This window comes from Podarcis filfolensis (assembly GCF_964270895.1).
Source record: "Podarcis filfolensis genome assembly, chromosome: 2".
Classification (NCBI taxonomy): Eukaryota; Metazoa; Chordata; class Lepidosauria; order Squamata; family Lacertidae; genus Podarcis; species Podarcis filfolensis.
The window spans coordinates 33,535,146-33,557,497 of record NC_139605.1 but is presented as its reverse complement, the minus strand read 5'-3'; the positions used below and the strand labels follow the sequence as shown (position 1 = coordinate 33,557,497).

General features: G+C 41.4%; 1 protein-coding gene across 8 annotated transcripts in view; it reads right to left on the bottom strand.

Annotated features, from left to right (window-relative positions):
* ITPR1 (inositol 1,4,5-trisphosphate receptor type 1) overlaps window positions 1-22,352 on the bottom strand; it is a 199,790-nt gene that overhangs the window by 102,055 nt on the left and 75,383 nt on the right. For 6 of the 8 annotated variants that reach the window (XM_083600270.1, XM_083600273.1, XM_083600275.1 and 3 more), the window contains 16 exons: window positions 21,490-21,585; window positions 20,336-20,380; window positions 14,845-14,999; window positions 14,191-14,290; window positions 13,307-13,467; window positions 12,618-12,759; window positions 11,565-11,723; window positions 10,964-11,136; window positions 9,652-9,771; window positions 9,091-9,285; window positions 8,174-8,425; window positions 7,678-7,819; window positions 6,725-6,878; window positions 4,436-4,623; window positions 2,917-3,052; window positions 1,748-1,799 (listed from right to left, as the gene is read on the bottom strand). In XM_083600270.1, coding sequence (XP_083456396.1) covers window positions 1,748-1,799; window positions 2,917-3,052; window positions 4,436-4,623; window positions 6,725-6,878; window positions 7,678-7,819; window positions 8,174-8,425; window positions 9,091-9,285; window positions 9,652-9,771; window positions 10,964-11,136; window positions 11,565-11,723; window positions 12,618-12,759; window positions 13,307-13,467; window positions 14,191-14,290; window positions 14,845-14,999; window positions 20,336-20,380; window positions 21,490-21,585 — 2,270 coding nt within the window. The remainder of the gene's footprint in view (window positions 1-1,747; window positions 1,800-2,916; window positions 3,053-4,435; window positions 4,624-6,724; window positions 6,879-7,677; window positions 7,820-8,173; window positions 8,426-9,090; window positions 9,286-9,651; window positions 9,772-10,963; window positions 11,137-11,564; window positions 11,724-12,617; window positions 12,760-13,306; window positions 13,468-14,190; window positions 14,291-14,844; window positions 15,000-20,335; window positions 20,381-21,489; window positions 21,586-22,352) is intronic. The other 2 variants (XM_083600272.1, XM_083600277.1) reach the window with 1 other exon arrangement.

Here is a 22,352-nt window from a genome sequence, read left to right as displayed (position 1 = left end):
CTAGTCCCATGGTTCCCAACGTGGGGCACACGCCCCACAGGGGGGCAATTTGATAGCTTGTTTTGACCAAGTTAATGGCCTTTTAGGCTTCCTCCATATGAATAGTTCATTTTTTGAATAATAAAAATTATATGTCACTGGGGGGAGGGGATCAGGATTTTAGAGATGCTTAGGTGGGGCATGGCCCAAAAAAGGTTGGGAACCACTGATTTAGTCCAACTCCCTGTAATGCAGCAATCTCACCAACTCACCACCACAATCTCAGCACTGTGAGCACTTCACCTCCTCGTTTATTCTCTTGAAACTTAGCAACACCCTAAAAAAGTGTTTACCTTTCTCTAACTAATCTAGACCAAGGTGGGAGATTTGTGGCTTTTCAGATGTTTCTGGACTCCCAACTCTTATGAACCCCAACAAGCATGGCCAGTGATCAGGGATGATGGGAGTTGTAGTCCAGCAACATCCCTGATATAGACACTTTTTTTAAAGAGCAGCCCTCATCATAGTCACTCTTTCTCCAGGCTTCCCTCCACAGCTAACACCTTGGATTCTGCAAAGTCTTTTCCCCTTTTGCCATTCTGAAAACATTATTTTTTAAAAAGTTATTTTCCCCCTAATGGCCTTTAAATTATGTCCTGCATTTCGGCAAAGACTAGCAAGGCTGTCCGACCTGGCAGTGCTACCCAGTCATTGGCAAACTCTCCTCCTCCCATCAGTTAAAAGTGTATTTCTTTGATTTACATTCTTCTTCATTTTAGGAGTACGTATCTATCCCATTAGGGACGCGGGTGGTGCTGTGGGTTAAACCACAGAGCCTAGGACTTGCCGATCAGAAGGTCAGCGGTTCAAATCCCCGCAACGGGGTGAGCTCCCATTGCTTGGTCCCAGCTCCTGCCAACCTAGCAGTTCGAAAGCACATCAAAGTGCAAGTAGATAAATAGGTACCGCTCAAGCAGGAAGGTAAACGGCATTTCCGTGCGCTGCTCTGGTTCGCCAGAAGCAGCTTAGTCATGCTGGCCACATGACCTAGAAGCTGTCTGCGGACAAACGCCGGCTCCCTCAGCCTTTAAAGCGAGATGAGCGCCGTAACCCCAGAGTCGGTCACGACTGAACCTAATGGTCAGGGGTCCCTTTACCTTTTATCTATCCCATTAAATATTCTGGGTGACATTTAGCAATGACTGCTTGCTTGCACCACCAAAATCTGTTGTACAACAGGACATCCAGTTTTATTTTTTCCCCTCCAGCCCCTACATGCCCCCTACATCTGTTCCAGGGGGTTCCCTCCCCCCCCCAATGCTCCTGGGCAGATTCTGGGGTTGCACTGGGAGCTGAAGCAGGGAGGAGAGGAAGGAGATGTCTTGTTGCACAAGCAGCTGCTATACTGTATAACACCCCCGTTATCCTGTATGGTATTCTTAACACCCACACCCCCCACAAACAGACACTCCCACCCACTGTGTGGGGGGGACAGACAATGGGGTCATGAAACCATAGCTGCAAGAATACAGTTTACGTCCCCGGTCTGCCCTCTCATCTAGTAAGTACCTTAGGAAACATACATGGATAATTCTTTTAACTCATTCATGGTAATTAAAGTAACAATTAGTGTATGCGCAAATGGGTACATGAATGATTAGTGCAAGTGACTTGCTCCTCTGAAGAACTGTGACCTGCAACTGTCCAGAAGCAGTTTCACATACAGTTCAGAACAGACAAATGCAAATCGCAATAGTTTACTTTCCTGCCTCCAAATATCCCTTCTGCTTGCTCTTCAATGTGTTCAAAGTCAAGAGCTCCTGTAAAGGAAAACAAACAGTTTTGTCTTCTATGCCAAGCTGAAAATATAGCTTAAAATTCAATAAGGGGAGCAGAGGAAGCAAGCTACCATTCTTTCCATCACAGAAACTACACTATAAGATTCCTCTGCTGCAAGGCAAGGAAATCCTCTGTGAAATAAGATCCAAACGGTTGTTTTTCGATCCAATTGTATAAATTTAATCCAGCTGGCATCCATTTCAGTTGTATGGGCAACTACTGTGTGAAGATGTTTCAAACTATACAGTAGAATATGTGAGGGTATTGTGTGCATGCAAACTTATGCCTGCATCCATACACAAACATGCAATATTTAAAGGCAGCCTTGGATTTTTCCAGAGGAGCAGTACAGCAATTTGTGCAGCCTCCACCTTACATAGTTTCAAAGGGAACTTATGTCTTCCATAGTGTGAGACTGTGCACATATGATTTCGTTATTAAACTTTCTTTTTGGAAATAAAAGTTTAAAAATGAAATAAATAGTGCAAGCGATTAGCTCAATAACTATGTATACTGATAATCTTTGTACTTTCTTTCTCCTTTCTATTTGCTTCACAGGGTTTTCTTTACAGAAATTTTCCTCACAGGGTTCAAGATGTGGAGGTAACTAATGAAGTCCACAATCTAGAGCAGTGTTTCCCAAAATTAATAAAACCATTATAGTTTGATAGCATATTATTGTATCTTGCTTAATTAAAAAAAACCCACATGGACAATGGAATGGCTGTTTTTCTGCTTTATTCACAAATGGTTCAATAAATCATTATTGAGGGAACATACAAAGTGGCACATTGGGATGCGGGTGGCGCTGTGGTCTAAACCACAGAGCCTAGGGCTTGCTGATCAGAAGGTTGGCGGTTCAAATCCCCGCGACTGGGCAAGCTCCCGTTGCTCGGCCCCTGCTCCTGCCAACCTAGCAGTTTGAAAGCACGTCAAAGTGCAAGTAGATAAATAGGTACCACTCCGGCAGGAAGGTAAATGGCGTTTACCTTCACTGCTCTGATCAGGGGTCCCTTCACCTTTACCTTTACCAACTGGCACATACTGGCACCTAAGAAAAACTTTACAGCACTTTTAAGAGAACATGTTGTAACTGACCTGGTACATTTGGCATTTCTTGGTTATTGCTTCCTGTAGGTGAATCAGGTGTCTGCGCATTGCTTTCATCAAACTCATGTTTAAATATGCACAGAAGGCATGAGATTCTATAATCCAATCTCACATTCAAAATGAACTGATGATTCCATAGTATTTTAAAAAGAAGAAGAAGAAGAAGAAAGAAAAAGCTTCAATAGCACAGCTCATTTCCTTCCCCCGTTTTGCGTTTTTAAAAGCAAGGACCTTCCCTTTCACGTGCTTAAAGCATGCATTTAAAATATATTAGATATCGAAAGTAACTCCTGCCATGAAAACCAAAATCTACCGGTCTAGTTTGTATTATATATTATAGATGCATATTGTGTCCAGACAAAAGCATACACAAAACAAAACACAAAACACCTTTTTCAAAACAACACAATATATCAGATTTTTCCCTGTTGTAGCTAAGTAAAAATAAGAACATGGTCATTCTGGCTTTTCCTGTTTCAATTCACATTGGCAGCATCAGTCAGTACTACCCTGTCAGTTCATGCTTATACATTTCGGTAAATTAACCAATAAATCTGTATAAGCATAACTAGGGAACGAAAGGAACTGCTTTGCTCATGAAGCCCAGTTCTGTGGACCCTAACTGTTAGCAGCTCCTCAGGGTTTTGAGCAGAGAGTTCCCTTTATTTTCACCTGTGACCTGATGTGTTAGCTGCAGAATGCCAGAAAATGAACCTGAGGCCTTCCACTTTCAAAAAAATGTACTTTATCCACTGAACTACAGTCCCTTCCTCATGGCATTTATCTAAGAGTAGCACAGGCTACAGAGCAGACACAAAAAGTTTCAGTTTCCTTCTAATTTATAATATATTCTTTCAGTAGTTATCCCAGGGCTGTGCACTCTGACCCAGAAACCTGCCCCAGTTGGGTTGATGAAAATGCACAGCACACTGAATGTCAGGCAGCCTTTTGCAAAGCAGTAGCTTTCAAAATAGGATCTGCAGTGGAACTCAAACGAAGCCTTGGAAATACTGTCACGGGAGCATGCAGCTTTCTGAACACTTCCACTGGATTGCTCTGCTCCAACTCTCTTGAACAATGTCTGTATTTCAACCTGACTGCTCAATGTTTTATAGGAGCTGGGTTATTTGAAGTTACCTTGCACACAAAAGTTTTAAAGTATGTAACTGGTTTTAATGGTTTTAATGTGACTGGTTCAATGGTTTTAATGTAACTGGTTTTAATGAGGGCATGGGTTAAACATCTGCAACTGTTCGCAATTAGTAGTTGTTATTAGTATTTTGTTGTTAATACTTGCAACAATGTTTATTAATTCTTTTTCTAATGGTAATTTTTTTTTAAAAAAAATAAAGCTTACACGCAATCCATCCAGTGAAAAAATTATTCATTTCTAATTCTGTCAAAAAGAGAACAATGGTCTAGAATGAAAAATCCCCAAACAACATAAGCATGACAGTACAGCTCTTGCGTCAATATTGTTTTCTAAGCTATGTCACCTGAAGTATACCTGAAGTATCTCAATGATTTTCAGCTTGGTGTCCATTACCAGGATGTCTTCTTTCTCAGGTTCAACCTGTTTCACATTACCTTCTGGGGCAGCAGCAAGAGGAGTCATGGGCAAGAACCCTCCACCCCTGAGCACAACTTGGGTCATGAGCTCCCCAACACCGTGGATAGATCTCATCACATTGCTCCCTTCAGAGAAACAATACAAGATAAAGTTTTGTAATACAGTAATTAAGGTAAGACCTGTCTCAGCATTACCTGTCTCAGCCTATTACACACATTACTGTATACTGGAATCAGATTTAATGTGTACCTGCTTCTTATCTATCAGATGCAACATGTGCAACCTACAAACTGCAGAAATAACATATTTGTGGTATTCTGCTATTTATAAAAATGCTTTGAGATCGCCCTTCGTCTGCAGAGATACAAAATGGGCATGCAAAGGCAGAGAAAAATAAAACAAACAAATCCGATATAATACAATTAAGGATACAACATTGTTATAAAAATTCTACATGCTGTGAAATAGGCAACGCTTTCCACACTTACAGAAAGTAGCAGGAACATTTAATGGATACTGTGTTGTACGAAGCAATTTCTATTCCAGGTTGTAGTTATAACAGCAGTTACTTTAAGAATTGGGACCTGTTCTTTTCTCCTCTTCCCCCTCCAACTCTTTCTCCTTGTGTGACATATCTTTTACACTGTAAGCCTAAGGGCAGGGACTGCCTTACTAGTGATTTTTGTAAGGTGCACTGAAAGCCTTTTCAGTGGGGCACCAATGCATTAAATAAAGAAACAAACCCTACCACTATATCATATTGAGGGGAAATCCACATGGGAGTTGCCCCCAAAATTTGCATCCTTATACTTTATTCTTCCTCTCCCCTGACTATGTGAAACAATGGCAGAAGAAATGGATCTTTACCTGCCTCTCTTGTTCCATACTATGCACTTCGAAAATCTGTTCCAGAGGTTCCTTTGGAGCAGATTTTGAGATTACATGGATGGGGAAGAGCAAGGTATAAATATGTTGCATGAGTGGAAGCCCATTCCGTTTGTGTACAGATAGTGTTGGATGCATCCCACTGATAACATATGGGAACAGATGCAAGCCAGGTATAAGTGAGATGCTGAAGGTTGCACAACATGTATAAATGAGATGGCATGCATTTTGTGCCACCAGCTCATATGCTCGGTCCCCATTCAATCATGCAGTTGCAAGCTCATCAGCACATGCACGTGTTAATAATGTGCATTGACAAGGCTGGGTGATAGTGGTTTTTCAATATCACCAGCCAAACATCACGGTCTGGCAATGTCCTGCAATGTTGAAAAAACAAGCCACATTGGCCTTAGCCTGTGAGGTGCTGGGTGCAATTGCCACAGCACTCACCACGGATGCTGAGGCAGTTTCACCCCAGCGCCTGGCCCTAGCGGGCTGGGACAAAGCAGCATCCCTGGTGCTCCCTGCTCACGGACAAGTGGGAAAAGTACCGGGTATTCCTTGTGCGGCTCTGCTGGGGATGGGGAGGGCTCCCCATCTCTGGCAGAGTCATTCCCGGTGCTCTCCCCATTTGCATGGAAGCCAGCGCCGGGCTGGGGTATCATTTAACTGCTCGGCTGATGGGAGCGGCAGCCACACACTTCTCAGCCAAGCACTTTAAAGATGCAGAGGGAGGAACAAGCTGTATCGGCGCCTCGTGGATGCAGCTTTTTTCTCCCCTGCGCAGTATGATATATGATGATATATCGCTACTGAAACCGCCACCGCTCCTAAGCCCCTCTGCTAGCAATGCTCGCTGGAGGAAGTCGCTAGTAGAGGGACTCAGGAGCGGTGGCGGTTTCACCAGTGATATAGCTGACATTGGGGTCTGCTCCTCATATATTGATATATCGCCCAGGCCTAGCATTGACTGTTTCTTTGGCTGACACAGCCTCAGAGCAAAGGAGAAGCCATGTGAAAAATGCAGAAGCCATGTGAAACTCAAACTCCTGTGGGTATTGTCTGCAACCTGGAGCAACAAACTACCACCATCATTAACCAGAGGAACCTTGTCAAATACGGATGGAAAATTAGGTGTTCCCCACACCTGACTTTCATGATGAGGTCTCCACGATAGGAGTCAGTTTTCTCAGGAGTGCTAGACAGCCTATCTTTTACAATTTACAAGCCTGCTTCCCCCACTCCTTGACACAGGGTGACAAAAACGAATGGCACCGACAAGAGACCAATCATTCTTCAATAGCATGTTTTTCTTCCTCTATGCCCCATGGCCATTCATACCTTTACTCTCTTCTCCTTTTGCAACCTTTGCGATAGGAAAGATCGTAGCAACATGGACACAGTCCAAAATAGCCAGGAGGATTTTTGTTAGCCTGAGCAGGTCACAGAAATTGTAGAAGCCAAAATAGATCAGGTTTCGGGCCAAGTTTACCACCTATTGTTTTAAAAAGAAACAAAAAATGGTTTGTTACAATTTCTATGATATGTACCAAAGCACCTGAATATTGACTTTCTGGCACCCACTATTCAAAGGATCTGCACAGAGCCAGTGTGGTACACTGGTAGACTTCAACCGTGGAGATGGAAGCTCAGTGGAAGATCTCAGGCTAGTTACTAATTCTAAGCCTATCTCAATTGACTGGGCCACTGGGAGCACTAAAAGTTGGTAACACCCTGAACACCACCCTCAGCTGCTTGGAGGAACAGGATGCAGCTATCCTTTATTTTTCAGAATATATAATCATAACACACAATACTGTACCACTTCACTATACCTTGTCATAATAAACATAATTTTCTGTATTTTAATAAGCATTCTACTGTGTTTTACTGCATATACAGATGTATTATATATAGATGTATTATATATAGAAATTCTGGATTTAAATCTGCCAGTTCATATTTTTTACATTTTTTTTACCATTGATTTTTGGACACCAACCTAAGGCAGTGCTTTTTCAGAGAGCTTTTCTCAGTATTTCGTAACAGATCTCCTGCAATTGTTTCTGTGGGCTTCTCTGCTTTTTAATGACTTGCTATTCTTTTTGGTCTTTTTTGTATAGTTTCACTTGTTATTGTTGTGCTTTGCCCGTCTTAGTATAAGGAAGTTTCATCTGTTGATACTATTAGTCCAACTATGTGGGCAATTTAGGATTAGCTCCAGCGTGAGTTAGCATCTACTGTACTCAGAGGTCTTGCAACTCAGCTTTATTTTTTTAAAAAAAGATATTTACCTCAAAGGTGAGTTTATTTTTTTCTTTGTCGGAGAAAGGAAATCTCTGACAGACAACATCTCTTAAATATTCCTCAACGAAGTCCATGGTTTGTGCAAACCGCTCCTTGATTTCATCTTTGGAAGTTCCACTGCTATCATAGCTGAAGAAATGAAATGAAAAACTTCAAATGGGTGAATGCCATAGGAAACGTATGGTTCTTTTCCTTTTCTTGAGTCAGTCAGAAAGTACACAGAAAACTGTCTTATGCCAAGTCAGACCACTGGTCCATCTAGCTCCATTCTGTAACATTTTAGCATAATTTTTTTCAAAAAATGTGGCTCCTGGAGCAAGCATTCCTGCTTTCCAAAAGCCAGCCACCAAGCAGTCACTCCAGACATTCCTGAATAAGGTCTCACAGTACGACTGCTACAAGGCACTGTGGAAAGGAGCGAAAAAGCATCTAGGTATTTGATAGCCCTCGTTTCAGAGAACCATTTGATCACAAAATACTCACTCATCGATTGCAATTTCAGAAGGTATCTCTGACCACAACCGGGCATATTTTACTGGTGTCACTTGTTCTTGGGGATCACGGTCAACATGCATATGCAGCATCAGCCGGCAGAAGGACGCTCTCAAGTCATAAGGCAAATTTTCGTCGGACATGCACCGAAGGATGAGATCTACATCTAGCTGGCCAGATATTTCATTTATAGCCAAGTACTGCCGATCAAGGCACATCCTAGCAAAAAGATTCAGCTGGTACCTTTGGGAGTTAGGAGAGAAGGAGAAGAGTATCATTTTGCTTGCCTGGGACTGAAAATTAGAAGATACCTCAGAGGGAACAATACAATGCATATTCTGATGCAGCAGCAGAAATAACACTTCTTCAGGAGCAGAAGTACATTAGCAGTCCATAGGAGGCTAAATTTCTCACTTCTGGACCCATTACATATATGCGGATATATATATATATATATATATATATATATATATATATATACGCATATAATTCAACATTACTATCATTTCTTTAAATCCAATTTGAAAAATATCCCAGATGAACTGCTGATGAACCTTTAAAAAAAATCAATGTATTTTATGTACGTATTTTAGAAATTTGGACAAGTTCCACCAAACAAACATGAAGCCTCCAAACAATTTTAAGGAGTTTATAATACAAAAGTAGATTTGAACAACCAATTTTGCCAATGATCAGTGAAAAATGCAGCTTGATTGTAAAGAACCAATATCACAGTTGTATGAAACTGTTGTTATGGAAAGCATCATTTGAGATCTATTTCTTTAACCAATTCTATCAATTAACCTTGAAGTCTTCTAGAAGCTGGTTAACATTACAAATAGCTAGGGTCAGTTGTCTATACACTTCAGGTTACACTGCCGTAGCCAAATATCGCTTGCGGTGTTAACCTGTAGTAGCTGAGCACATCCCGGTCTTCCTTCTGCCCTTCTTTAGCATCCTGAGCCAGCTCTCTGATACTCTTACTGCGGACCTCTTTGTTGCTGTCTCTCCAGAATAACCAGACTTCTTCCTCATCCTCACCAACCTCCAATGAATTCTCTCCAGACGACAGCTCTTCAAATTCAAACCGAGACAGGACCAGTCTAAGAATTGAGCAAGAGTGAAAAGCAATTATTTATATGAAATATCTTAATGAATCCACACAAGTTTCTTCTATTCGTTATCAGAAAGCCATTTTCTACCAGCCAACACTACATACAATGGCAACAGCACACCTTGGCGTAGGGTAAAGGATTTGGTTAATTTAAAATCTACTTCATGACACACCTACTTCTAGGATTAAAAGCTTGTTGAAGAATCCATTGTTCCACCAAAAATAATAATCTACGTATTATCTGTATTTTCCCCAAACTGGAGGGGGAAAAATTTATGTGTCATTATTGCCAGGCTCAGAACGCTGCAATCTTCTTATTTCTAAAAGAAAGTTCTTGAAAAACATCTCAGCTTACTTGGTTTCAATGAGTATGTCTGCATTTGCTGGGTTTAACACAGCTTTACAAATCAGCTCCTGGGTCACCGGAATAGATTTGTTCATGGACACACAAAGATCTGAAAGGTAATCCAAGAACCTAATGGGGAGAGAAAGCCAAAGCCCATTAAACTTTGTACAATGTTTCAGATGCTAAAGAGCTGTATTAAGGAAGGTGATAAAAGATACCCCCCCCCCCGACAGGCCCTCAAAAGATTAAGGCCTAGGGTATGCAACAAATAACTTACCAGATGCACCTAACCTACCACATCATTTCTTGTCATCAGACATCTCATTTTTAAAATCCCCTTTTCTACAAAAAAATATTTTAAAAAATCATAAAATCAAAGAATTGTAAAATTGGAAGGGACCCTGGGGGTCATCTAGTCCAACCCCCTGCAGCGTAGGGATCTCAACTAAAGCATCCATGACAGATGGCCATCCAACCTCTGCTTAAAAACCTCCAAGGAAGGAGAGTCCACCAGCTCCTGAGTGAGAGCATTCCACTGTCGAACAGCTCATACTATCAGAAAGTTATTTGTGGTATTGAGTTGGAATTTCCCCTGAATCCATTGGTTTGGGCCTACCCAGTGCTCTTTTTTTAGAAAGAGCCATTAAGTTGTTGCAGCAAATGCCACACTTTTCACATTTGAAGAAAAACAAAGGTGCTGTTACTACATATCCTTGAGTATCCCCCCTCAAAAAAGCAAACCAACCACCGGTCCTATCCTCCAGAGCAGGAGAGAACAAGCTTGCTTCATCTTTCATGTGACAGCCCTTTAGATATTTAAAGATGGCTATCACAGCTCCTCTCAGTCTCCTCTTTCACAGGCTAAGCATACCCAACTTCCTCAACTGTTCTTCATAAGGCTAGGTTTCATCATGACTCCACGAAACCAGTGTTTATTCATTTCTGAATCAGCAGTAGATTTCACTCCATTAGACCGCATCCAGACATTATAACACATGACAGAAGTAGGTGCCTCCAAAAGTATTCACTGGGTGTCTGCTGATAACAGCACAGGGCACAGGCACTGATAATAACCCCTACCTACCTATAACAATAACCCCTTTGATAACTTATGTTGCACCCCTTCTACATCATTACAACTCATGACATTGTGTGGAAAGATCACGAGTGTTGTTGGCATGTCAATTTCTCCAAGCAGAAAAACCCAGGCAGGCATGAAAACAGACTACTGACCAATCATTCAGGTAGTTTCAGAAACCTACAGGAGTGTTTATGCACCGTTTATTTTGTCTAAGCAGTAGAAGGAAGAGTCTTATCTTACCTCGGCTCTCTGTTTTTCCTTACAAGGCTAACAAAGGTATCAATCTCAGCAGCAGTAATGTGCTTCTCCAACAGCTTGCGGTTATTATGGAGCAGTGCTGTTATGGTGTCTTCTGCCAAGACGTCATACCCAATTTGCTTCTGCATAAAGCCAAACTGCTTGGCTATATATTCCTTGCAAAGAGAAAGTGGGTGGGGTGGAGAGAGAGAGAGACTAGATGCTTACATCACTTAAAAACCATTAGAGTGAAAGGAAATGTGAAATTATCCATTTATGTTGATTTCTTGATGTGATTTTTTGTTTTTAGGAAAAGACTACTGAAAAGCAGGGTGTGCATGATCCTTTTGTCATATGAACTGCCTGGTCTAACTTGGATTTGCAGTTCCAGTTTGCAATCAGCCCAATTGTTCTTTGCGTAAGTCATAGTTTTTTCCGGTTTCGGTTTAACAGCAAACAATTGTTGTGATTGATCCTAATTGGGTGGTGGTGGGGAGGCTAGAGAATGTAAATGATTCAAAAGCCTTTACACCAAGCAGTTCAGTTGTCCTTTACTGTTACATTTTGGAGAAACACACCAGACTGTCTCAAACTCCTTGCTAACCTGGTTCTTCCTGTAGTCTTGTTGGGAGTGTCTCAAAACTCTGTAACAGAGCCGACATATGTGTCTGAAAGGAGCGTGGCGTTGGTCTCCAAGTTCTTCTAGTCTCAGCATTGGTCCATCTCCACAGTCAGTAAATGGTGCTTGTAATAGCTTGAATATCTGGCAAATTATTTTAGAAAGAAGAAATGAATCAGCATTAACATTGCAGCATTAGAACCATGAGTATCATCTACACAGAGTCTTGCCTTAAGTTTACCATGAGACTGAAGTGATCCTGTCTACTGACAGCCACTTCTGTTTCACCAGAGGCCGTGTCTACATGCCAGGATCCTTGCCTACAGCAACTAATCACATGATGGAGAAGCCTATATTGCCAAGCTGCTAAACCCCATACATATGCAAATTAGCATTTTAAAAAATAGGCTTCTGAGCATGGCAGGTGACACCAGACAAGCAAACTTCCCCTTATAATCAGTTATATAAGGGCTGGTTCACATGTTACAGTAGACCATGGTTAAAGGTTTACCAAGAATGAGCAGATTGATTTACTTCATTCCTCTCCTAACATGTGCGGGAGCAATCAGCCACACTCCTTGGCTCAGTGTTATGCCCAAATCAAGTATCATAGTTTGTTTTGCTCACTCCATAACCGGGAAGTCAACAAGAACAATCACTGGCTTTAGATCATGTTTGCTTGGAGCAAATATTCATTACTGTCATGCAATGGGCTGACACTTTTTCGTACAGATATTCACTATGACTTCAACTTCTCTCCCCCAGTTAGCATACACCCATCACTGTAGATGTGAACTTCAGATATTTGCCCCACTATTCACAACTTACATTGAACAACATTTGATATTTTGTTGCCCATTTATTCAGGGTCCAATTTCCCAAATACTTCTCAATTGAAATCTGGGATTCTGGCCAGGGATTTATGTTGTGGCATCTCTATTTACAAGCCCCTTATCCCAAGAAGTCCAGACCATCAGCTATTTTATTTGTGACATCTATGTCATCAGAAACAACCTTATTAAACACAATTTACTGTACCTGTTTCAAAATATTTTGCTCTCTCATTAGCTTTTGTCGTTCTCTGTTTGGCTTTGAGAACATGACTTCAAGCACATCTTGTCCAGAATTTGTTCCGCCGGTAACAAAATATACCAAATCTTCCAGCAACTTTGTAACAGACCTACAGTTTGTTTGTTTTGAAAGAAAATCCTAGCTGTTAATCCAAAATATAATATGAACAGTGAAAATATCACCCTCTTAAAATAAATGCAAGCCACTGAGTTACAACGAAGAAAAGGTGCTCATATTAAAAACAGAGCACTGTATTCAGAGCCACTCCAAAAATGTATTACATTTAAAAGTTCAAAGTTATATTCTGAGTAATTGTTGAAGGAGAGGGGTTGTTAAATTCATAGGTATCAAGGAAATTGGTACAAGAAACACATGCAAGATCATTAAAATATGTAACAGTTTTATTATTGACTCCTTGTCTAACAATCCCTAGCACGTTTTAAAAACTAAAAGTAACTTGATGCTTATTGTTGCAAATGCTACTTTTCTGTACCACTCTGTGACAGCCACCTGAAAAGCAGTATATATGGTAAGTAACTTAAATATTAAATTAATGAATGAAATAAACAAAGCTGCTTTCTCTGTCTTTCAAACTTTGTCTTATGTTGGAGAACATCTTTTTCCATTAAGAAGCTCGCATTATTATTTTTCCTTACCTCCGTTCATTCTGGGTTATTGTCCCCTTTTCCAACTTGCCAGCAATGGAACCCAATACTTTGCTTGCGTCATTTGCAAAATCCAAGTCTCGGACTTCTGCTGGAGAAACTGGTACTATAGCAAAAGCTTCTTTGTCTTCTTTTACTGGAGAGGTGCCAATCTTTAAAAACAAGGCAATTTTAGTCACAATCTCACAGAGAAAACGCTTTTGTAATGAAGACCCTAGGGAAACAATGCTCAGGTTCGCCAAACATTATTGTGAAATTGTGGTAGGAATATTTCCATTACCACAATAGGCAATTCATTGTCTTCAGTTATCATAGTTCAAGCCAAACTCATTGCTTCGGATTCTTCAGTTTGTTTTTAGTGAATATTCTACTATTATCCATTGGATTTTATTTTATTTTTTAATTATGGGCTATGATCTGACTTCTGTTTTCCCCTTTGACTCTAGTGCTAAACCAGAAAAAAGCAGCGGCGACGAGGAAGATGATTTGTTAACCACTTTCTTATCTTTTCTGATGAAAAGCAGTACACCAATGCTTGAAATAAATAATTGGATGAGAGACTAGACTTAAGGGTTTAAGTGTTGAGACAGTAGAGGGACTTGCCGTTAGACAAATGGACAAGCACTCAGCACGAGTATCGTACCTGATACACAAAAACCTTTGCAAGGTCTTCCAAGAGATACTTATTTAAGATGCAAAGTGTTAATTTATGTTCTTCTACTATTCCATTTTAATAATGGACTGGCGTTGTGCCCAAGCAATGCTGTGTGAATCATGTCCTAAATAAGAACTGTGTTCATCAGTGTCTTCTCTGAAATAGCTTTATTGGTAGCAGAAGAGATGAGATACAGATGAGATTCCATTGCATGACTTACTTTAAGCATCACAGGCTTTTCTTCTTCTTTATCAATGGGGATATTTGTGCTGTGAACCCAGGTATTTGTACACAAATGTCTAAGTCTGACATAGGAGTTCCTAAAAAGAACCAGGTATTATTTATATTATTAAGCTCCTCAGTAAGCCAATACTTTTCAAATAAAAACAACACCTTTTCAATCTCCTTTTAATTTTTTACTTGCAAGGTTTTATTTCAGCTGGAATATGAAATGCAGCCAAGTCTTAAATTGCAAGGTATTCAGTATGTAATGACTTCTATGAAGCCTGATTCACTATTTCAAATGATCTTTCCCAGGTACAAACAGGATGCTAGTTGCAGAGGTATAATATGACACTGTTTTTTTTAAGGTGAGATCCAGTGTTGTGCTGGCAGCTGCAATGCTTCATCCTGCAGCCCTCAGCTATTCCAGAGGGGGCCCCCCAACTCACTGGCACAGATTTGGGGGAGTGCTGTTTCCTAGCCATAAACACATCAAGGAAGCACTGGAAAATAAGTCACAATTCGTTTCTGCAAAAGTGCTGCCTTTTGTAACTGTCTGCCGCAGCTATCTAAGACTGCCTAGCAAATGGTCTGGCATTTTAAAGTGGTCTCACAACAGCTGCAGACACCTTCATCATTTATAACATCGTACCTTGGGACAAGGCTGTCTCCCCCTCGTAAAGTAGTGGGGTCAAGCTCAAAGATGGAAGAGATATCATTTCCTTCAGGCACAGAGACTAAAGAGTATGCCATCTTCTCTGGAGTATTATGCAAGCCCCTTCTGGATGCATCCTGGTCAGGATCCAGCTGTGGAAGAAATTGCAAATCAAATCAACATTGCAAAGCTGCCTGCCCAGGCTGGAAGGCAGAGCACCTCATGGTTATAACTGAAGCATTTCAAATATAGATACAGGCACAAGAACTGAATGGCACATCACAATCTAATAGGGTTAACTAGAACTGGGCAGAAGACTTAGAAGCAGCAGTAAACCATCAAGCTGGGTTGTGTCAAAGTCACTGAGAAGCCAAGACATAGCCTAGGGTTTTCCAGAGCTCCTCAGTCTCCTAGAAAGGACAATTCTACCCAAGTTAGGCAACCAAAATGACAGCTGCCAAGTTTTGGCAACCAACAATTAATTCATATTTGTTCTCATTGTTTTAAGGGCAAGTTGATATCCTCTTAACCCCTGAATTCCGCTTGTGTAGGGAGAGGCCTACACAAATCTACTTGGAGGGTTGAGAGACCCTCTGGAGGAGCATGAAAGGTGGTGTAGAGGGCTTCAGAGAGAAGGGGGGAAATCGTGGAAATTGCCTCCCACTAAAAATAAATCTTATGAATTAAAAAAACTGAAGGTTCTTGGAAAGGCCAAGGATACAAAGGGGGAAAAATGAATTATCTTTTTCTTCAATTTTTATAATAAATATGAAGGTGCTGGACCACCCTGAGATCTGTGGCTATAAGGTGATGTGTAAATTTAATTAATTAATTAATTAATTAATTAATTGTATTGTTACAAAGCTGAATTAGAAGAAAGCAACCCTAAATACAAAAGGGCATACGATTTTTACTTGGAGGAAGTAACAGTTTCTATGGGTACATGCACATAAAATAAGTAACTGCAAGCGGCTCGTCCACGCATCTTCCTAGAGGCAAACTTGAATCCCTTGCAACTCCTCCACAGAAAATGTGAACAATCCCTTCTGCAAGAGCACCTCACAACGAACTAGAAACATTGTCCAAGAAAACCATAGCGAAGAAGCACTCCGCAGCGCTGTAAGTGAAAGGAGGCAGAGGAAAAGCAAAATTCAAACCACCAAACAAATCAGATGAAGAAAGGTAAAGCCAGCCCTTCCAAAAAGTGGAGTTTGGAGTGAGGGGAGGTAATTTAGTTGAGGCACCACAAACTGCCCTTGCAGTGTATGGATGGAGCAGTAAAATGTAGATCTAGAAGGGGCAGCATAGATCACCTGTATAGATTTTGGCCCGATGTCTTGCTGAGTACACTGCCAGGTATTTCTAGTTCAAAAAGAAGAGAACTTAAAGGAGCCTGATTTGGTTGAAGTGGAGCTTCAGGGAAGTGGGAAATTTCAACCTTTCGGGTTACGTTCCAAAAGACAAAATTGTGCCTTCTGCGCAAGAGACTGAGCCCTTGATGTCTTATTTTACTATATGCTTATGTATCCAGCGACCATCTCCACACCATCTCGTCATTTCTCTTACACATCGTGTACATTGTTGTACACGAAAAAAATCAATTTGCCTCACACTATGTTTATCTTGCTTACGGTCTAATCTCGCCATCTGGTGGTTAAAAGCAAGAAGAGAGGAAATTGTGCAAGTAAGACCTCCACCCTCTGTATGTGTAAGAAACGTAGTTGTTTATTGGTTTGCACAGAGTTTCCCCTCAAGGCTTTTGGAATGTTGCTTTTTCTGTTTTAGAGTAATATGTAACAGAGGAGGAGAAGATAATGATGCAACCCTTATGCCAAGACAACAGCAGTGCCACATGGGCCTGTGCCACAATCATGGGGACCTACTGGTTCTTTCTTGTGACACAGTTACTGGCAAGACAACTCATCCTATCCCCAAAGTCCATAGCATTATGTAAATGCTGTGGACAACCTTGTTGTGCACCCTAGTGGCTCAGCACCCATTTAGCAAAGTCCCCTCACCCTTGGACAGTGGGAAATCATGCTCAGAGTGCACAAGCCCCCAGATGCAATCCCTGATTACACAGAAGGGATATCAAAGAACTACAGTCGAGAAATAAGTTAAATTAGGCATTCCTGGGATTCCTGCTATTTTACTTGATTTAAAGCAAACCCTGGTAATAAACTGATAAAGCAAAATGCCAGGCCTGTTAAATTATTCTTTCCCTCCCGAGGAGACTCTGACAGTATCTGTCAACCACAAAAGTGACCCCACCAAAACTTAGCATTTCCTACAGATTGTAGTGCAAGCAAAATGTGTTGAAGCTAAAAAAGAAAAAAAGAAAATGAGGAAACTGGCAGCCATTGGCTCTGAGCATACAAGGCAGCAATCTCTGAACCTCAATAAGCTCATTCTTCTCATTAAAAGGACCATGCTGCAACAGACTCCTTCTCCTGAACCTAAGTACTTTAGTCCTCTTCCAGCTTCCATTGTTTCTGCTTTCCTTTTTGGAGCATTTCTCCCACTCTAACCGAAAGGGCTCCCAGATTGGCTTACAAAAGTAATAAAAAAGCTCCCTGCTCTCAGGCCTACAATCTAAAATAAAACACACACAAGGAAAATGTGATGTGGAGGGAGGAAGAAAAGGGTAAGTTAAGGAAGCTGGTTATTTTTAGTTACATTTCTTATAACAACCAGTGGGAATGCAGCCTGAATGGAATGGCTGAAGGCAGACTGACTCTCAGCAAAAGGGATGAAATAGACTTGCTTCACTTGTTAGCACTTTTCTCAGCAGTTCCTTCATTGTCTGCTTTACAAATTGATTTCAACTTCAATTAGCATTGTCGGATTGTAAGCCGACAGGGGAATGTTGGAAATTGGACATGTTGATGAAGGTGGGGATGCTGGCTGCAAGGGAAAGCAGCTGGGTTCTATATTTAGATGGATGCAAGTTGGATCAGCACCACTTAGGTGAATTGACTGAATCTACCCTTGTTTAATTCCTGCCAACCTAGCAGTTCGAAAGCACGTCAAAGTGCAAGTAGATAAATAGGTACCGCTCCGGCAGGAAGGTAAACGGCATTTCCGTGCACTGCTCTGGTTCGCCAGAAGCAGCGTTGTCATGCTGGCCACATGACCTGGAAGCTGTACACCGGCTCCCTCGGCCAATAAAGCGAGATGAGCGCCGCAACCCCAGAGTCATCCGTGACTGGACCTAATGGTCAGGGGTCCCTTTACCTTTACCCTGTTTAACACAGCTATAAAGTGGGGAAAGGGGTTTTGGGTGGAAGCAAAGAAAAGAGGGAACTACTTTAATTCCTCCCCCTTCACTAATATTTAGGTTCAGGGCTAGGGTGCTTCATGTGTGTGCTTTGAACACTCCGCAGGACCCTTCTTCATAACCATATAAAAAATATATGAACAGCATTATTTTGTGTGACAGCCTATATCATGCATTCCAGGACCTTAAGTGGTAAAGAGAATTTGAGTTTGACATACTAATGATGATTGCAGTGATGACTTACCCACCCTTCATGCAAAGTCCCCGGGCAGGTTACAGCAATTAAAGTAGAGTGTTTAAAACAGTTCAAAAACAACACAATTGCTGCTTATAGTTGCATTCCCATCCCCCCTTCTTCTCCTTTCCCCCAAGTTCTGTGTTGCAGAAGGCAAAGCATGATAAAATGCTGGAAACAGCTATGAGAAACAAGCATCTCTCACAGCATTAGCATGTAGAAACAGAAAGGGGAAAACCCCAAAATTTCTTTTTTAAAAATTATCTGAAATCAGCAACCTTGTAATGAAACTAACATGTTATTGAACTTCCTCCGTCTTTTTTTTTCCAGAAGTCACAATTTTTTGATAAGTGTCCTTAAGGGCTTTTCCAAATTCCCCTGCCCTCCCCAAGAGTTCACAACTCTAAATAGGAAAGAGTCTTGTCTGGGCCCTGGGGTGGTAATTCAATGCTGTTTGCCAGGAAGGAAACTGTCATTAGTACAGGGGAGGGAGCTAATCTTCGGTGCTGCTTCCTAAAGGCTCCCTAACCCTCTAAATCTGCTCTGGAAGGTCCTAAATGCAGGGGGAGGGGGAGGGGGCTGCAGGGAGATATCTCTTAAAACCACCTCAATCCCCCATTTTGTTAATGTATTCCTTCAGCCAGTAAACGAGCAGCGCTGAATGAACAGCACAGAATACCCACCTCTGTGATTTGCTGCGCACAAACCACCATTAGAAACCTTTTAATAGTTTCTGAAAGAGCTGAACAAGTCTCCTTAATTTAGCACTGAAATCATGTCCTTCTGGTTACTGACACTCCCACTGTCCTACACAATATCCTCAATCAGGAGATGGGATACAATTTCCTGTATCTATACATATACTTTCTCTGTCTCTCTTTCTACACACACACACACACACACACACACACACACACACACACATTTCCTGAGGTCCTTAAATTACAGCATCTCGCTTCCAAGTGCTTAGAACCCTGTGAAAATGCTGCCGCTCAATTCACGGACAAAGATCTGCAGTTTCACCTCCACTATTCGTACACAATGTGCTCCCTGCACCACATAAGCATTTCGAACTGCAACAGCTAGCTTGGCATATTCAAATGCTGACACACACATCCCACTATTATCCATACATTGGAGACATGACCTTCAACCTCCTACAGTCTGGAGGACAATCAGCATCTGCATATACCATACTTCCGAAAGACTAAGTCAGGAGTGGGGAACATTCAGCTCCTTGTTTTTTCTGGTCATGCAGCACAGAAAATGCTTGCTCACTGTTCTGGAAACTTATCAACAGACACATCGTTTATTACAAGCAAGAGTGGAGAGTGACTACAATTTCAATGGAGGGATATAGTTTCCCTGTTTCTAAGGTAGAGAAACACTGTTCTAACCAAGGTGTAAGAAGGGCTTTATAACATGCTTGGATATATAAAAGTGAGATTACAGCAGGCAGAAGGATAGCAGATTTGTTTAGCTAGGTATCTTACCTAGGTAACTAACGATTACCACAGCCCAGTATCACTAGAGATGGCAGTGGAAAACGCCACGTTAAATACTTCATCAATTAAGAGGTTAACAAAGAGCTGCAATACTAACCCTGCTTAGTGAGTAAGCCCCACTGAATTAAATAGAACTTATTTCTGAGTAGACATGGTTAGGATTGCACAGTAAGCTTTGATTTGTCTACATGCTTGCCAATCATACCAGGGCCTGTGTCAACACCAGTGCTCAAATTACAGGGGGCAGGCGGGGCTTAGCCCCCTTATTTTTTGTGTTGCCCCCTTAGAGACTTACTTTAGAAACTCTAGAAGCATATCAGGGGCATAATTTAGCTAAAATTTGGGGGGGTAGGCAGGGGTTGAGTTTGTGGATTTTGTTAAGGGCCCCCTTAACTTCCACTCCCCCAATAATTTGAGCACTGGTCAGCACCCCTTGATTAGAGGCAAGAGGATACTCTTGCCTATACTTACTGAGGACTGACATTCCTGGTAATCTTCCACATAGTCAGGATTTACCTGATGGAAGAGAATCACAAGCAGGTCAAAACAACAACTAGCTTTCCCCCCACCCAAAATCTATAACACAGTACACAATGAGCATAAATAAATTCATAAAATGCTATCATAGCCGTGCTATGGCCAGCCACTCGCAAAAGCAAGCTAAGCAACTGTAAGGCTAAAGCAAAAGAAAAAAGAAAAACCCATCCATGTAGTGTGCTGGCTCAGCTCTTTAATATGAGCAAATTTGTGCAGGACATAGGAAGAGCTTGCTGGATCAGACCAATGACCCATCTAAGTCCAGGATCCTGCTCTAACAGTGGCAAACCCGATGCACTTGAGAAACCTTCAAGCTGGACAAGAATACAACAGCTCTCTGTCCACTTGCAATTCCCAGCAAGTGGTATTCAAAGGCATATTGCCTCTGACAGTGGAGGTAGAACACAGCCATTGTGAATGTCGCTAGCCTTGTGGCTCCATGAATTTGTCTAATCCTCTTTTAAAGCCATCCAGGTTGGTGGCCCATGGCTGCCTTCCGTCGGATAGCGTTCCGTTGACTATGTGCTATGTGAAGAACTTCCTTTTATCTGTCCTGAGTCTTCCAACATTCAGCTTCATCGGATGCCCATGAGTTTTAGTGTTATGGGAGAGGGGAAAAAACTTTTCTGTATCCACTTTCTCCATGCAATGCATCATTTTATAAACTTGTTTTATGGTACCTCTCACTCATCTTTTCTCTAAACTGAAAAGTCCCAAAGGCAGCAACTTTTCCTCACAGCGGAATAGCTCCACCCCCTTGATTATTTTGGCTGCCCTTTTCTAACTCTACAACATCTTTTTTGAGGTGACTGTATCAACCAGTTCAAGATATCACAGTTTTCAGGGCACTTTTTTATTAAAGTACATCCACAGAACTCTATAGTAGGAAAGTCACTTATGGAGAGAGTTTAGTCTTTGTTTCAAGCTTAATTCAAAGAAATGTCGGTCCTGCCTAACTTGCGACCCCTTCAGATTAAGATATTCTTTCCAAGTCTCAGTTTAGTTACCCAGCACTTATCCTGAGTAACAGTACCTATAAAATAAAGGAGGATGGCAGAATGTTAGGAAAAGGTTCTCGGAATACTGACCTCTGCAGCTAAGTAGTGTCCAGTGGCAAGATGTTTGAACCGAAAAAGGCTATTCCAATATCCCGCACCACCTCGACAAGGGTCATGTTGTACTACCTGTAATGCAATAAGAAGAGATGCCCTTCCATAAACCACCTCTCATTTGACCTTAAGAGGGTGAACAAGAGAATGGGCCAAACCTAACAGATAGGATGAAGAGAACGGGGACGATCAACAAGAAAAAAGTTTTCTAAACAGCTATGACAAAATATATTTCCAAAGGTTTCAGGTAAAAAGTGCTTGGTTATCTCAACATGTTTGTGATAGTGCATCTTCCTATGATGAGTAGCAAGGCTACGCTGATAAAACATTGGCACCAGTGAGTGTAAAAAGAATGGCTTGGTGTCGGAGGATAGCTGCCTTGAGTGAGAGCAGGAAGGAGTGGTTCTATGACCACAGGTGAAATGGACTGAGTTCTGGAGGAAAGGGTTATATTTGGTGCCTGGACTCCTCGCAGATAGATAATGTAACATCCATATTTGGGGATGTATTTGTTTGTGGAGATGTATACTGTGCATTTATTGGTGCCACAATAAATGTTGTGCAGGCAAAATGGTGCTGTGATTAATACTACTACTACTACTACTACTACTACTACTACTACTACTAATAATAATAAAATTTATTATTTATACCCCACCCATCTGGCTGGGCCTCCCCAGCCACTCTGGGCGGCCCCCAACAAAATATCAGAACACAGTAATGCATCCGACATTAAAAGCTTCCCTAAATAGGGCTGCCTTCAGATGTCTTCTAAAGTCTGGTAGTTGTTGTTCTCTTTGACATAATTGGTCAAGACACAACATCCTCCTAGCCTCAACAGT